Here is an 18192-nt window from a genome sequence, read left to right on the forward strand (position 1 = left end):
CCGCCAATGATTGAGGGTCATAGGAGTGGCACTCATTTAATAGAAGCAAAGTGACGAAACACACTGGACATATCACACTGTAGGATTGGGGCAAAAACGCATTGAATCAACACAGGGAATGCCTACTCATAAGGTAGTACTCAATTGTACAATAGACATTTTTTTGGACCACTACATTCTTTATGAAAGGTCCTATCTCTTTGAACTGCTTTCTTGATTTCTTTAGATCACACAGCGCACCTAATTGAAAGTTATTAAGGCTAGACATTGCAGCGGCCAATCGAGAGTATTTGATTGTGCCTTCTTTTTGATGCAACACTTCTACACGTTGGTCTAATTTGAGCCACCTAACAGGTTAGAACACATTGCTATGGTTGAAGAACAGTTACATCATCGTCATCATCATATAGAATTTAACAAGGGTACAAGAGTCATACGTTTGTAAAACCCTTTCCCTACTACGGACACCTAACTTACCTTTTAAGGAACAACACATACGTTTGTGCAACCTAATTGTACGATAATGGTCATAGCTCTCATTGAGATGCTGCTTGGCAAATTCAAACCACCTCTTTTTCCACCGTCAGCTCTGCAGGAGCTTATGCACCAGGAGTAGATGTCATATTCATAGACATCATTCACGCAATAAAACAAACACAAAAAACACTTAACAATCTTGTTGTAAAGAACTTTTTCATTTAACAGTTAACGCCAACCCATTACATTTTTCCAGTGCAGGCCCACCCAGGCTTCCAGTGACAGACATGGGTCACCGTAGGGTTAAATACGTGGGCATGTTACAGAGGGGTGAGGTTGTTCTAGGTGGCAGCCTGTTTTGTTGGGGAGGCGATGTGGCTGAGTGCCCTCTTGTACCTGTACTACTGAGCTGTTGGTGCCAGCCCTCGTTGCTGGAGGAGGGGGCATGGAGGGCATTGGGGGCAGGAGTGGGTTCCCAGCAGTCAAAACTGGTTGAAATGATGTAATTACAACCCGAGTGTTGGTTTTGGTAAGCTGGTAGTAATTGTCCTTTTCTGGGTTAGGCCCAGGAACAAACCAAAAAAAGACCAGCTGTTTAAAGTATAGACTAGACCAACTTTCAGTAGTTATTTTTCCACCTTTTGCACTATCATTCCCAATAGAAATTTCTGTGATGGGTATATTATATTGGCATTGATAGCTGTTAATACGTCAAGTCCCGTCCATTATGTTGATTGTTTTTGGGGGATAGTGCAGCGCCTTCTTTGAGCGCCGTCCAGTGTTTGTGCTCTTCTGTCCGATAATAATTCAAACCATTTCTCTTCCATGCTCTCTCCCCCTGCAAGGAGCGGAAGGTACACAACCTCTGCTGTGTTTATTTGTTAGCGGTTATGCCATTTTTTGGTTGGGTTATTTTTCCTCAATTGTTTTAGCTGTGTGTGGCAAACTTTATTTTATGTGTCCTCATCTCTGTTTTCATATGGAATTTCCATGTATTCTAAGCATTACATGGGCCACAGTGCATTTGCATTAGTAGGGAAAACAGGAATTAATAGCAGTCACCATTGCTTCACTGTTGCTTCACAATAGCTTTGCTGATGCACACTATAGCTAAGGCACTATAGTGCGAACAAATTGCCATATTATAGTTTCATTCAGCAAGTAATCATTAATAGCACTCACTTCATCATAGACCTTCCCACAATGCATTTCTACTGACCTAACCCCAGCCCATGTAAGCATTCAATCATGGAAACTTGTGTTTTGTGCTTTCCTATTTCTTTTTGGTAGCGTTTAAAAGCTTGCATATACCATCCCTTTTTCCCTTTTAGTATTGACTAGATGAGAATTTAACGTTGTTCATTTTCTATCTGAAATGTTTAATTTCAGCCTGTTGTCATTGAGTTGCTAATGTTCTGTCTTGCTGTTTTTGTTTGTTTTTTGTTTTAGGTTTTCATAGAGCTGAATCACATTAAAAAGTGCAATACTGTGAAGGGAGTCTTTGTCCTGGAGGAATTTGGTAATTACCCCATCTATTGATTCTAGGTCTGTACTCGACACGGCAGTAACTCAGCTTCACGACAAACGCAACGCTGACGCACAGCGATAACGACTCAGGGTTCAGTGGATTCACGACAGCTCTTGCATACCTCGGGGCAAATATAGTCAGTGTTAGAATTAGCTAGTTTAATTTAGCAATTGAGAAGTCCAGCCCTCACAAATAGGAATGTTTGCTAATTTCGTATTTATTGCTGATTTATAAAATAAGACAAAACAGCCCTATTTGTGAGAGTTCTGTCTTTATTTGCCATTTTATTTTGTCCAGAAGTATTTTTAGTTTTTAACCATGAGGTCTTAGGAGTCAGATCTGTCGTATGATGGAAGACTTGATGCACAGCTTGTTTCTGCATCAGACTTTCGTAAGGATCAAATGTTGGAAATTGGAGCTTTAGGGTAGGAAATCGTTTTAGGGTTCACTAGACCAAATAAGATGGTATGTGCATGAGAGGGGAATTCATCAAAACCTAGAGCAAAGGGAAGCGGAGCCCCAGATACGTTGATTTATGTTCTCAGCTCTCAGTTGAAGCTGAATTATCTTGAAAAATTGTTTCAATTTAGATTCCTAGGGGGGATTTGATCTGCTTGATCTTCAGGATAGAAGGATGCTAACTTGTTTGAAGTGGCCACATCTGGGTTGCGTTGAGTAGGCACAAAAAAAAAAAACATTAAGCAAAGGAAAATGTGCTTTCTTAGGCATGTTCAGGTAGTATCTCAGCCATTTCAAAACGTTTTCGCTCAATAGTGCCTACTAAATGCGATTAGTGATTCCTTTCCTGAGACCAGGGATATTTAGAGCAGTTCCTTCTTGATGTGTACAGTAGATGGTTCGTCATGGCTTATTATACTGCCATATTTGAAACCGATAACCAGTGACCAATGAGATTGTTAGGAGAGGCCTAGATCTGTGAGGTGATAGCCCCCATCTATGTCAGCGCTGGACTGGGTTACTGCCGTGTCTCTGTGCTGCTTTTGTAATACGCTACCCTCATCCTTGCCGCTATGAAAACCTTCATTCTCCAGCAGGTAAAGTGCTGTCAAATCTCTCTTCTCCTTTCCTCACTTAAGAGCATTCCTCCTCTCCGTTCCCACCTTCTCTCATGCCCCTCATTCTTTATGCAGAATCCCCCTCGTTCCTTTCTTGTACCCTTGCCTGAGTTTCTGCCTGTCCTTCTCACAGTTTATGAAACTGAAGCTTTCTGCTCCTCTCCATCACTTGAAAAAAGCAAACCCCTCTAGCGTTGTTTTTCCCTCAATGTTTTGGGGTTTTGAGACGAAGAAACCTGGCGACTTGACAATGTGGGGAGCAGAGGGTTTTGAACTGCCCCCTTCCCCTCCCCCCTTTTTCCGACCCCTACATCTGTCCCTTCTTTCTTAGGTTCACAGTTACTAATGAAAAGTCTGTCCTCCGACACTGGCTTTGAACTTGGTCTAGGGAGTTTGGCCTCATTAAAAGGACACTTCGGGATTTTAGCAATCTACTTCCCCAGAGTCCGATGAACTCGTGGATACCATTTGTATGTCTCTGTGTCCAGTATAAAGGAAGTTAGAGGTAGTTTCGTGAGCCCATAAACTTCGTCATTACACTAACGCTAGTTAGCAATTGTGCTTGTTAGCAACTTCCTTCAATCTGCACGCAGAGACATAAAAATAGTATCCATGAGTTAATCTGACAATGGGGAAGTAGATGAAGGGCCTCAATGCCAAAATCCCAAAGTATCCCTTTAACAGCTTATGTATTTGTGACGTCTTTAAGTGTTCAGTTTCTTGGTTAACACACTTTGTTTTTTCCCTATAATGTCCTGCTTAGTTTCTTTCCCATTCTCCACATTGTTTTACATTGTTATTGTTGTTGCTGTACACATTTGTTCGCACTGTGACTCGTGCACAGTTTCAGATTTGTTTGTATTTTCAAGCCATTCGTGTGAGTTCTTTCCTTTTCCGTGGGCCATGTATGTCCTTCTTTACACAATCATTTTGATGCCTGTATTCAAATGGTTTGCTGCTACAAACAGTTGCATCTATTCACCAAAACAAATCTAGGAACAGTAAGTAAGGGGGGCAGGAAAAAAACACTTTTTAGGAAACAACCGAAGGTGAGAAACTGAGCCAACTCATACAGGTATACTGTTTGACATGTACCAGAAGGACAAAGCTGGTGGCAAGCTAGAAGCGAGGTTGAAGTTTGGGTGGTTCTCGCAAACGAAGCAAAATAAACAACTAGCCAGCTTTTTGTCAGAGCTGTTTGCCACTCGTTGTGGACTGGGCAGATGAAATTCTCTAACTTTGTGAACTCATTTCTGGTGAACTATGCAGACAGTCATCAAGATGGTAGTCCGGTATGGAGACATGGTGGATACATAACCAAACTGTCCCCAAGTTTTATTCACAGCAGTTTTCCATAGTTAGCTTGAAAGATAACTTAGCTGTGGTTGTTTGCCAGTCAGCATAGCTTGTAGAATACTATGTGCGTCATGCCCTGGGATAGTGCGACCCTAGCCCCTGTGTCTTCGGTCAGAAATACATGCAAGCTGTTGATTCACTGTGAACACTTCAATTCCACAGTAACCAGAATAATGGTGAATATGTAGTAGTAAAGATGTGTGTGGTTTCTACTAGAGAAAATTTATGATAATACAATATTAGTAATGTACACTGCTCAAAAAAATAAAGGGAACACTTAAACAACACAATGTAACTCCAAGTCAATCACACTTCTGTGAAATCAAACTGTCCAATTAGGAAGCAACACTGATTGACAATAAATTTCACATGCTGTTGTGCAAATGGAATAGACAACAGGTGGAAATTATAGGCAATTAGCAAGACACCCCCAATAAAGGAGTGGTTCTGCAGGTGGGGACCACAGACCACTTCTCAGTTCCTATGCTTCCTGGCTGATGTTTTGGTCACTTTTGAATGCTGCCGGTGCTTTTACTCTAGTGGTAGCATGAGACGGAATCTACAACCCACACAAGTGGCTCAGGTAGTGCAGCTCATCCAGGATGGCACATCAATGCGAGCTGTGGCAAGAAGGTTTTCTGTGTCTGTCAGCGTAGTGTCCAGAGCATGGAGGCGCTACCAGGAGACAGGCCAGTACATCAGGAGACGTGGAGGAGGCCGTAGGAGGGCAACAACCCAGCAGCAGGACCGCTACCTCCGCCTTTGTGCAAGGAGGAGCAGGAGAAGCACTGCCAGAGCCCTGCAAAATGACCTCCAGCAGGCCACAAATGTGCATGTGTCTGCTCAAACGGTCAGAAACAGACACCATGAGGGTGGTATGAGGGCCCGACGTCCACAGGTGGGGGTTGTGCTTACAGCCCAACACCGTGCAGGACGTTTGGCATTTGCCAGAGAACACCAAGATTGGTAAATTCGCCACTGGCGCCCTGTGCTCTTCACAGATGAAAGCAGGTTCACACTGAGCACGTGACAGATGTGACAGAGTCTGGAGACACCGTGGAGAACGTTCTGCTGCCTGCAACATCCTCCAGCATGACCGGTTTGGCGGTGGGTCAGTCATGGTGTGTTGTGGCATTTCTTTGGGGGGCCGCACAGCCCTCCATGTGCTCGCCAGAGGTAGCCTGACTGCCATTAGGTACTGAGATGAGATCCTCAGACCCCTTGTGAGACCATATGCTGGTGCGGTTGGCCCTGAGTTCCTCCTAATGCAAGACAATGCTAGACCTCATGTGGCTGGAGTGTGTCAGCAGTTCCTGCAAGAGGAAGGCATTGATGCTATGGACTGGCCCGCCCGTTCCCCAGACCTGAATCCAATTGAGCACATCTGGGACATCATGTCTCGCTCCATCCACCAACGCCACGTTGCACCACAGACTGTCCAGGAGTTGGCAGATGCTTTAGTCCAGGTCTGGGAGGAGATCCCTCAGGAGACCATCCGCCACCTCATCAGGAGCATGCCCAGGCATTGTAGGGAGGTCATACAGGCACGTGGAGGCCACACACACTACTGAGCCTCATTTTGACTTGTTTTAAGGACATTACATCAAAGTTGGATCAGCCTGTAGTGTGGTTTTCCACTTTAATTTTGAGTGTGACTCCAAATCCACACCTCCATGGGTTGAAACATTGGATTTCCATTGATTATTTTTGTGTGATTTTGTTGTCAGCACATTCAACTATGTAAAGAAAAAAGTATTTAATAAGATTATTTATTTCATTCAGATCTAGGATGTGTTGTTTAAGTGTTCCCTTTATTTTTTTGAGCAGTATATATATGAATTCACTAGATAAAACATTGACATAAGTATAGAATAGGTAATATGCATAAACATACAGCAAATAATATGTATAAATAGTAAAAAGGAATGTATACATAAACATAATACCTAAGAAATAGGCATACATAATAAGTGGCTGTGATATATACATAATAGGTGATACACGTAAACAATATGCATATATTGGTTGCAATAATAAACTGTGCCACTAGGCTGCAGACGTGCCCTGTAATAGCTCTAATTGCAAAGGCTGACTGACATCCGGGAAGATTCCGGAAAGGGCGGAGCTAGAGAACGATAGCTCTTTAACGGCTGCGTTTCAATCTCAAAGTAGACAGCCTTATGCCCTAAACCCTCAGGCCTTGAATTAAGTTTTGCATCGTCACATCCGACTGTTCTTTAAATGTCCCTTGCCCAAACAAGGGAGAGTGATGATTGGAGAGGCAACGTCCTTGGTGGAAATCTTAAAGTTGACCTTAAAAACAACCAACCTAAAGCTATTAATGTTCATTACATTTGTATTTATTCAGGGTCTGTAGTGACGCCTCTAGCACTGAGATGCAGTGCCTTAGACCTCTGCGCCACTCAAGAGCACAATGTACCTAGTAAGCTAACATAGCTAGCTAGCACTCCTGTCAGGTAGCTAGCTACAGTTACCCATAGCTGGCTAGCTAGTTTTATAGTTTCGTAACTTACTCTAATAGATTTCTGAATTCCAAAAAATATGTTTATGAATCTAGCTACGTTTTATAGGCTCCTCACTGCGAGACTACGCCAATTTTCCAACGCTAAAATCAATGTCGTTTATATATTTTTTAGCAAGCTAGGTTCATAATGTTTTCTGACATGCCGAAAATGCAGCCTTGGTGATTTAAATGTAAAACTTTGTGGCCACCAGAGTTTGACATGTGACTACAGATTGAATTGTGGGTAATATCCTGATACCCTGCAAATGACCAAAGTTTTTCACTCACTCAGATGGCAATCAAACTGCATCCAGTTTCACTGGGGATTCCCAGAGGGAAAATTGCTAGACCAAGGGCTGAGTGGGTAAAAATAACGTGTTTGGACTGCAGCCTAGTGGGTGCCGTATTTCCCCATAGAGAATAACAGGCTTAAATGGCGAACTGCCTAAATGGCCTACAGTTACATACAACACTGTAGAATAGGAATTTACAGGTACAAATAACATGCAGGGTGTAAGCATACATGGTAACAAAAGGGATAGAAGTAACAAAAGGGATAGTAAGATTATATGGAATATAAACCTGTACATTTACGGTTCTGACCACGGTTTACCGCAACGGTGAATAGACCAGTTAGAGGAACCGTAATGGAAGCACATAATATACAGCTAAACAAGGAACGTGATCTATATGTTGCAACCCAATACTGATATATTAATTTGTAATAGACAATAAATAAAAATGAGTAGCAAGGCTAGATTAACTGGGAACTAGCATAGGCTAACCAGGATAAATTAGCAAGGCAAGATGGCAATGACGCAGTGGAATGTTACAGGAGTTATAATCTGTGGCGATTATACAACAGGCATAGCAAAAATGTTGTAATCAGATTACAGGCATAGCGATTTATTTTTATTTTTTACACCACTTTGTTTTCTCAATCACATTCCATTCAGCATTGGAAAAAAGGCATGTTTAAGTTTGTTCCACCTGAGTGAGTCTGACCACAAGTCAGAGACCACTATGATGATGCACCAAATGAGTTTGGATACTTTTTGTCTTCTACTCAGTAGCGGTGCATGGGTAAAATCACTGGGGAAGCCAAGCCAGGAAAAAAAGCCATATTACAACCTATGTATTTTGATAATTGCGTTGTTTGCTCTGTAACCTGTTAGTTCATATGCCTTGCGACCGTGATATGTAGGCCTAAGGCCGAGACAATAAAAAGACAGTGGCAGAATAAATTCAACCAGGGGTGCAACTTTCACTGGGGATAGGGGGACATGCCCCCCCACACACATTCTGAAATAGCATTTTTGTCCCAACCACTTTTATCATTGGAATGTGAAACAAAACGAGGCAACGGTGTGCTTTAGGACCATGTGGATGCCTCCGAGCGGTCGGGTAGGCTGTTTGGAGTATTTATCCGAATGGATTAAAGAAGTGTCTCCCTCACTTCTAAAACCAAAGTTGCTCCCCTGAATTCAACCACCTTTGTTTCATCACAAAACCGGAGAGTAACCTCTGTCTGTTGAAGTCCACAAAGCATATTGCATGTAATAAACAGTTGCTTGACCATGGTGTAGGTCATGTAAGTTAATGTTTACGAAATTTTCGGACTACTAAACAACTATTGATTTAGAACAAAGGAGCGTTACCGTAAGTCGCAAAGAAAACAGGAGCTGCCTCCACTATTCCAGCACCATTTCAACTTCAACATTTCAACATCATCAAATCATCTATGCTTAGTGTAATACAGTAACAACTAAAAGATACCAAAAACAATTTAGTCCAATCAACGTAAGCTAAATATGATATGGCTGTCCATTGTTCTGATTTGTGTGTGTGAATGCAGAAAAAAAAAACATGTTAACTCACCCTACTACAAGCATTTCACTACACCCGCAATAACATCTGCTAAATATGTGTATGTGACCAATACAATTTGAAACGCCAATGCCATCCTCTCATGTTGACGAAACGGTCTATGACTGTCATACAATATATGCTTTTATTTGTTGTTATCCTAGGCTACCTGGCTAAAATGCTTGCTCGCTAGCCTAACTTCCTTTCGTGGGAAACGTTAGCTAGTTAACATTAGCCTTCTCCGTAAAGCTACATAGCTATTGAAATATCATCCTCTCAGTCCAGGGGAACAATGTATGAATTTATGGTTGGATCAGAATTGCCTTTATAATTATTGCCTAGTACGGAGAATTAAATAAAACCATAAGTCCAAATCCCTGACCTTACAGTGAAATGCTTATTTACAAGCCCATAACCAAAAATGCAGTTAAGAAAAAAAGTATTTACTAAAATAAACTGAATTTAAAAATAACAAATAATTAAGGAGCAACAATAAAATAACAGTGAGGCTATATACAGGGGGTACCGGTTAGTTGAGGTATGTAGGTAGAGGTAAAGTGACTATGCGTGGATAATAAACAGAGAGTAGCAGCAGTGTAAAAATGGGGGTGGGGACAATGCAAATAGTCCGGGTAGCCATTTGATTAGCTGTTGAGGAGTCTTATGGCTTGGGGGTAGAAGCTGTTAAGAAGCCTTTTGGACCAAGACTTGGCTCTCCGGTGTCTTTGGCAATTTTTTGGGCCTTCCTCTGATACCGCCTAGTATAGAGGTCCTGGATGGCAGGAAGGTTGGCGCCAGTGATGTACTGGGCCGTACGCACTACCCTCTAGTGCCTTGCGGTTGGAGGCCGAGCAGTTGCCATACCAGGCGGTGACGCAACCAGTATGGATGCTCTCGATGGTGCAGCTGTAGAACTATTTTTTTTTTCTGAGGACCCATGCCAAATCTTTTCAGTCTCCTGAGAGGGAATAGGCGTTGTCATGCCCCCTTCACAACTGTCTTGGTGTGTTTGGACCATGAACTTGAAGCTCTCACCCTACTCTACTACAGCCCCGTCGATGAGAATGGGGGCGTTTTCGGTCCTCCTTTTTCTGTTGTTCACAATCATCTCCTTTGTCTTGATCATGTTGAGGGTGAGGTTGTTATCCTGGCACCACACTGCCAGGTCTCTGATCTCCTCCCTATAGGCTGTCTCATCGTTGTCGGTGATCAGGCCTACCACTTGTGTCGTCGGCAAACTTATTGATAGTGTTGGAGTCGTGCCTGGCCGTGCAGTCATGGGTGAACAGGTAGTACAGGAGGGGACTGAGCACGCACCCCTGGGGGCCCCCGCGTTGAGGATCAGCGTGATGGATGTGGTGTTACCTACCCTTACCACCTGGGGGTGGCCCGTCAGGAAGTCCAGGATCCAGTTTCAGAGGCAGGTGTTTAGTCCCAGGGTCCTTAGCTTAGTGATGAGCTTTGAGTGCACTATGGTGTTGAATGCTGAGCTGTAGTCAATGAATAGCATTCTCACGTAGGTGTTCCTTTTGTCCAGGTGGGAAAGGGCAGTGTGGAGTGCAATAGAGATTGCATCATCTGTGTATCTGTTGGGGCGGTATGCAAATAAGAGTGGGTCTAGGGTTTCTGGGATAATGGTGTTGATGTGAGCCTTTCAAAGCACTACATGGCTACAGATGTGAGTGCTACGGGTCGGTAGTCATTTAGGCAGGTTACCTTTGTGTTCTTGGGCACAGGGATTATGGTGGTCTGCTTGAAACATGTCAGGGAGAGGTTGAAAATGTCAGTGAAGACACTTGCCAGTTGTTCAGCGCATGCTCGGAGTACACTTCCTGGTAATCCGTCTGGCCCTGTGGCCTTGTGAATGTTGACCTGTTTAAAGGTCTTACTCACATCGGCTATGGAGAGTGTGATCACACAGTCGCCCGGAACAGCTGAAGCTCTCATGCATGCTTCAGTGTTGCTTGTCTCGTAGCGAGCATAGAAGTTATTTAGCTCGTCTGGTAGGCTCGTGTCACTGGGTAGCTCGCGGCTGTGCTCCCCTTTTGTAGTCTGTAATAGATTGCAAGCCCTGCCACATCCAACGAGTGTCGGAGCTGGTTTAGTACGATTCAATCTTAGTCCTCTATTGATGCTTTGCCTGCTTAATGTTTCGTTGGAGGGCATAGCGGGTTTTCCTATAAGCGTCCAGGTTAGAGTCCCTCTCCTTGAAAGCGGCAGCTCTACCCTTTAGCTCAGTGCGGATGTTGCCTGTAATCCATGGCTTCTGGTTGGGGTATGTATGTACAGTCACTGTGGGCACGACGTCATCGATGCACTTATTGATGAAGCTAGTGACTGATGTGGTGTACTCCTCAATGCCATCGGAAGAATCCCGGAATATATTCCAGTCTGTGCTAGCGAAACAATCCTGTAGCTTAGCATCTGCGTCATCTGACCACTTCCTTATTGAGCGAGTCACTGGTACTTCCTGCTTTAGTTTTTGCTTATATGCAAGAATCAGGAGGATAGAGTAATGGTCAGATTTGCCAAATGGAGGGCGAGGGAGAGCTTTGTACATGTCTCTGTGTGTGGAGTAAAAGTGATCTAGAGGTTTTTCTTTTTTTCTTTTTTCTTCTCTGGTTGCACATTTATTATGCTGGTAGAAATGAGGTAAAACGGATTTAAGTTTCCCTGCATTAAAGTCCCTGGCCACTCTGGATGATCATTTTCTTGTTTGCTTATGGCCTTATGTAGCTCTTTGAGTGCAGCCTTAGTGCCAGCATCGGTTTGTGGTGGTAAATAGACAGCTACGAAAGATATAGATGATAAACTCTTCATAAATAGTGTTGTCTACAGCTTATCATGAGATGCTCTACCTCAAGCAAGCAAAACCTTGAGACTTCCTTAATATTAGATTTTGTGCACCAGCTGTTATTTACAAATAGACACAGACCGCCACCCCTTGTCTTACCAGAGGCAGCTGTTCTATCTTGCCGATGGACCGAAAGCCCCGCCAGCTGTATGTTATCCATGTCGTCGTTCATCCACGACTCAGTGAAACATAAGATGTTACAGTTTTTAATGTCCCGTTGATAGAATAGTCTTGATCTGAGCTCATCCATTTTGTAATTCAATGATTGCACGTTGGCTAATAGGACTGACGGATCCTAACAAGGCTCCCCGACCTACGTCCCCGATATCTCTGTCTCTTCTTTATGCAAATTACGGGGATTTGGGCCTTGTTGGGTGTCTGAAGAAAATCCATTGTGTCCGACTAATTAAAGAAAAAATCTTCATCCAGTACGAGGTGAGTAATCGCAGTCCTGATATCCAGAAGCTCTTTTCCGTCATAAGAGACGGTGGCAGAAACATTATGTACAAAATAAGTTACAAATAACACGAAAAAACACAATTGGTTAGGAGTCCCGAAAACGGCAGCAGTCTCCTCCGGCGCCATCTCTACATCAATTCAAGTTGTTTCTATCAATTACGTACTTTTCTTGAAGTGATTTGATAGGAGTGAAGCCAAGCCAAATTGGCTTCCCTTGACACTTTCTTGATTCGCCAGGAGCTTTCAAAGTTGAGCTCACTCAGTTCAGCGCCACGCTGATTGGCTATTATTTTATTTACAAAATTATCAAGGGAGGCCAAATGCTCGCTGGGTTCCCTTGCATTCAATGCTACGGGTGGCAACAATGTCATACTCTTTAAGACCAGACAGCATCATGTCCTACACAGACAGAGGGGCGCTGTGTCGCTCTCTCGGGTGCTTTCTACATTCAGCCTCTTGCGAATTGAAGGAAAATTATGAAAAGACTAAAGATGCATATATTTTTGGTCAACTGTAACGGATTACATTTACAAAGTAACCTATCCAACCCTGCTCGTGACTGAGGTAGAAGGGGATTCTTCACCTAGCTAGCTAACTTATTAGCTGGCTAGCTGGCTAGCTACCTACAGTGGCTTTCTTAGCGCATTATTGAACTTCGCTTCGCAAACACTATAATTTGAGAGGGTTTACGAAGAACGTATTTTATGTCTGCAAGAACCACCCAAAGTTGCACTTCGATTCTACTGTCCCTCCCCCTTAAATATCAAATATATTTGCTAGACCTAGCAGTGGCAGAAATGTAACGTTGACAATGCCACACTTTTTCAGATAGTATATGAGAGTATCCACCGTCTTAGACTTCAAGTTTTCATCATGCCCAAGTAAAGCGTGTCTGTGTTTTGATTTGGTCCAATCTAGCATATGCCCAAAGCAAATCGGGTAGCATAATTTTCGAGATAAGTGTGAACTCTGAACCAGTTCAGTACTTGTGGACTTTCTTGGACCACAGCCTCTTTTGTGCACCCTCTCATAGTCTGAAAACATTGGTCACATGCTATACCCCCTGCAACCCCCAGCTCTCACTCTTTCTTAAAGGGAGGTTTCAACCTCTTGAATCCTTTGTTTTGTCTCTTGCACCTGCACTTGTAGTTCCTGAAACTAAAGAAGTGGTGATCCACAAGTACAAGACACCCATGGTGAGTTGAACTCTTCCGCTCTTGTAGCTAACGCCATACTCTTGGCATTCAATAGCCACCAGGTCTGTTTTAACAGTACTGCATTGCATATATGTCATGACACAATTTTGAAGAGTAATCCCTTTAAATTTCTAAAATGCATGTAATATTTTTTTCTTCAAATAATGTAATCCCCTTTTTGTTCATAACATGATTAGTGTAAGTTCTACAGAGCCATGACACCAAATAATGAAGAGAAAGGAGGCACAAGTAGTATGACTACGCCACAAGTAGCTATGTCAAAGCTACACTTCCCTCATGATCTCACTCTCTTTTTTTTCTTGCTCTCAAACAGGCACACCAGATCTGTTACTCCGTCCTCTGCCTTTTCTCCTACGTGGCTGCGGTGAAGGGGAAGGAAGCAGAAGGCAAGCCCAAGCTCCTATCTCCAAGACCCCTGCCCAGCTAGTCTACGACCCATCCAATCTACCCCCCACAACATACACACACACACAAAGAAAAACTCCTTTGTGCCTCTCACTCTGCAACAAAGTGGAATCTCGGTCCTACTATGACATTGAGTTCTGACAATCCAGACCTACTTAAGCACACACCTTTGCACCCTGTAAGTACATCTCCAAGAAATACCCTCTACTCTTTGTGCATTGCCCTGTAAGTAAAATCCCTAGTGTGTGTGTGTGTGTGTGTGTACATAAACTCAGTAAAAAAAGAAATGTCCTCCCACTGTCAACTGCGTTTATTTTCAGCAAACTTAACGGGTAAATATTTGTATGAACATAAGATTCAACAACTGAGACAAACTGAACAAGTTCCATAGACATGTGACTAACAGAAATGCAATAGTGTGTCCCTGCACAAAGGGGGGGGGGGGACGGGGGGGGGGGGGTCAAAATCAAAAGTAACAGTCAGTATCTGGTGTGGCCACCAGCTGCATTTAGTATAGCAGTGCATCTCCTCCTCATGGACTGTGCCAGATTTGCCCGTTCTTGCTGTGAGATGTTACCACACTCTTCCACCAAGACACCTGCAAGTTCCCTGACATTTCTGGGGGGAATGGCCCTAGCCCTCACCCTCCAATCCAAACAGGTCCCAGACGTGGTCAATGGGATTGAGATCTGGGCTCTTTGCTGGCCATGGCAGAACACTGACATTCCTGTCTTGCAAGAAATCACGCACAGAACGAGCAGTATGGCTGGTGGCATTGTCATGCTGGAGGGTCATGTCAGGATGAGCCTGCAGGAAGGGTACCACATGAGGGAGGAGGATGTCTTCCCTGTAACGCACAGCGTTGAGATTGCCTGCAATGACAACAAGCTCAGTCAGATGATGCTGTGACACACCGCCCCAGACCATGACAGACCCTCCACCTCCAAATCAATCCTGCTCCAGAGTACAGGCCTCGGTGTAACGCTCATTCCTTTGACGATAAATGCGAATCCGACCATCACCCCTGGTGAGACTAAACCGCAACTCGTCAGAGAAGATGCCAGTCCTGTCTGGTCCAGCGACAGTGGGTTTGTGCCCATAGGCAACGTTGTTGCCAGTAATGTCTGGTGAGGACCTGCCTTACAACAGGCCTACAAGCCCTCAGTCCAGCCTCTCTCAGCCTATTGCGGACAGTCTGAGCACTGATGGGGGGATTGTGCGTTCCTGGTGTAACTCGGGCAGTTGTTGTTGCCATCCTGTACTTGTCACGCAGGTGTGATGTTCGGATGTACCGATCCTGTGCAGGTGTTGTTACACGTGGTCTGCCACTGCGAGGACGATCAGCTGTCCGTCCTGTCTCCCTGTAGCGCTGTCTTAGGCGTCTCACAGTACGGACATGGCAATTTATTGCCCTGGCCACATCTGCAGTCCTCATGCCTCCTTGCAGCATGCCTAAGGCACATTCATGCAGATGAGCAGGGACCCTGGACATCTTTCTTTTGGTGTTTTTCAGAGTCCGTAGAAAGGCCTCTTTAGTGTCCTAAGTTTTCATTACTGTGACCTTAATTGCCTACAGTCTGTAATGTTAGTGTTTTAATGACCGTTCCACAGGTGCATGTTCATTAATTGTTTATGGTTCATTGAACAAGCATGGGAAACAGTGTTTAAACCCTTTACAATGAAGATCTGTGAAGTTATTTGGATTTTTAAGAATTATCTTTGAAAGAGAGGGTTGTTTCTTTTTTTGCTGAGTTTATGTTTGTGTGTGTGTGTGTGTGTGTGTGTGTGTTTGTGTGTGAACCCTGGTCTGTGGCATCGTGCGTACACCTTTCCCAACCCTGGTCACGTCCTCTAAACTCCTCCCATACAGGCCCAGCCTGAGGCCTTGGCCGTAAGCGTGCTTGTTCTTCAAGGGGAGACTTGGTCCGTCCGTCCCCCATCTCTGTCCCCTCTTTGTGACTGTCCTCTCGCCCTGGCCAGCTGCCAAGGTTTTATTGGTTGTTCTTAATGGGATGGAGACAGCGAGGCGGATGGATATGTGAGGCACAGCCCTGCAAGTCGATAAGAAAGCAACCAACCTCCCAGTCCACTCCCTATGACTGTGTGATGAATATTTAATGTGCTACGTGGTATTACTGTAAAACTCCAGTCTGTCCAAGTCCAAACCAGTGAAACGCTTAAAAAGCACTCTAGTACTGACGGGTGTCACTTTGTTAAATACTACTACTGTATGGTGCATCAAACACTGCATGTAAAAGCTTTTTAAAGGCTTCATTCCTTTTGATCACAAAATATATTGTGTGGTCCAAGATGCGCGTATCTCTTTAGCTTGCCCAGTGAGGCTAAACTACTGTAGTTCAACTGTCAAATTTCTCGTCTGTGGTCCTCTTTATTGAATTGCATGTTACTATGGAGAAAAAAATATATTTAAAGAGAAGCAGAATTCTGTACATTTCACCATTAAGAAAATGTTTTACAATGTGTGGTTTATTCACTAGATGTGCAATACTTTACATAGTTAGCCAGTGCCAGATCATTGTTCTGATAAAACATCTCGGCTTTTCTGGCTTTCAAAGTGCAAAGAATGTAAAAAAAGGACTTCCTGGTCTTACATATTTATTGAAGTAAATAAATGATCTATTGTTTTATAAGTGCTAAATCACTATTTGGAGATTCTAAACCTACTGCTGTGCTATCAAGCCCTGCTGTTATGGTTTTGTCTGTTAAGTCTTCATGTTGTGTCTGTACTGTAGTAAGAGAAATAAATCCAATCTAGCCCCATTTCAGCCCAACTGTAAATCCCACCGTTTGAGTGTGTATACATGCAGTGTATTGTTTTGCCAGATCAGCAATATATGAATAATATGATCAGGATATTGTTTCATGTTTAAGTGGCTTTTATTTTTTAGAGAGGGAAATGCTTGTATAAAGGAACATAGTTACAAATTCCATGAGGCAGTTATTTAAGGCATTTCATTATTGACAATAAAAACACTGGTGTAAATATGAGTAACTGGATGAGGAGTGTCTCAAAACAGTTTGAAGACGAGGTAAACATTTTTTTTGTCTCAAGTCATTATTATGTCGCAGTTTGGATGAACACATCCAGTGTGCATACATATATTTGGAAAACATATCAAGAATGAAATCTAGAGTAACATTTATGAAGATTTAATGCAATACCCTTTTTTTTAAATGAACACTTCACCACAAATTATTACAATGAGCACTGTTAGCATGAACTACATATAGAATAGACAATTGACACCTATGATTGTAACCGAACAATAACAAATATTTGTTGCTACTGGAACAATGACAAGTTGCACAATATTTGTGGCTTTCAACATGCACATGTACTGTAGAGGACAAGTTGTCCTCCATTGAAGACAAATGGCAGATCTATTCATTGACAAAACAATGTAAATAATATATGCCATTTAGGGAGTAAATGTTATTTATAATAAGGGTTACATGGAGAAAATCAAGCATCTTTGAAATGAAAATGGAGGGCCCTCCCTTCAGCAAAATATATTGTCCCTGAACCTTAGATATGCAGTTTTAGAAACTGCATTACATGGCAACGCCGGAATTTTGATATCGCACTGGGCTGCCGGCCAGAAGCTTGTAGGTTTTCAGACCACCACAGAAAAGGGTTCCACCCCTAGGTTACTATCTCCTTTATAGTAAAAGCATTGCATTAATCGATCATCGTATTTGCAGGTTTAAAAAAGCCTTTTATAAAAATGTCATTAAATTCTACGTCATTTCACATATCAATATTTTTGAATACCACACAAATGACCGAAATGACATTATAAACATTTTATCCAATGCCAAATCAGTGTCTTGTTTGCAAATAATTCAATCTGAGACGTCCATTAGGAATCTAAACATGGTACTTCCTAAAGTGTTTCCCTACAAGCTGTCTAGGTTTAAACATATCTTAGCCTACAGAAAGTGAATAGCTTAATGAATTTATAGTGACAGAATTAGATTTCTTCCCAAGCAAAGTTATTTTATGTCTTCTCGGCTATAGAAGGTTTAATCTCAGCCTCTGAATGTCCAAGAAATGAAACGATGATATTCCCATATGCATTAAGTAACGTCTTTCCCGGGTATTTTATACCTTGCTTTAAGCTTGTTTTTAGCATAAAGCATCGCAGGTCAAGGCACTGCGTTAGATCACTTTATATAATCAAATCAGTTTTATTTTCTTCCATATCTTAAGCAAACAAGAGGTAGGTCTGTGCTTTTTGCCATTTTCTTTAATAAAACGTTGGTCAATGGCATCCCCTTTCGTACCCCCTCAATTCGAGTCTTGGTTTGAATTTAACAGCCCTTCAGTGACATGGAGGTAGGCTATTTAAAGACTGACTAGAGGAATTGAGCGACACATCTATGGCTATAGCATTCTATAGCCTAATTTC

The 18192-nt window shown here is 42.8% G+C and overlaps 1 protein-coding gene across 18 annotated transcripts in view; it reads left to right on the top strand.

Moving 5' to 3' along the window:
• LOC106587089 (MAP kinase-activating death domain protein) overlaps positions 1-16771 on the top strand; it is a 77924-nt gene extending 61153 nt beyond the window's left edge. For 12 of the 18 annotated variants that reach the window (XM_082969364.1, XM_082969362.1, XM_082969372.1 and 9 more), the window contains 3 exons: positions 1927-1996; positions 13290-13336; positions 13671-14207. In XM_082969364.1, coding sequence (XP_082825490.1) covers positions 1927-1996; positions 13290-13336; positions 13671-13784 — 231 coding nt within the window. In that variant the 3' untranslated portion in view covers positions 13785-14207. Of the gene's footprint in view, positions 1-1926; positions 1997-13289; positions 13337-13670; positions 14208-15632 lie in introns of those variants that run through there. The other 6 variants (XR_014382810.1, XR_006762141.2, XR_006762143.2 and 3 more) reach the window with 2 other exon arrangements.
• The last annotated feature ends 1421 nt before the right edge of the window (positions 16772-18192 follow it).

Source organism: Salmo salar, chromosome 26, assembly GCF_965601325.2.
Source record: "Salmo salar chromosome 26, fSalSal1, whole genome shotgun sequence".
Lineage (NCBI taxonomy): Eukaryota > Metazoa > Chordata > Actinopteri > Salmoniformes > Salmonidae > Salmo > Salmo salar.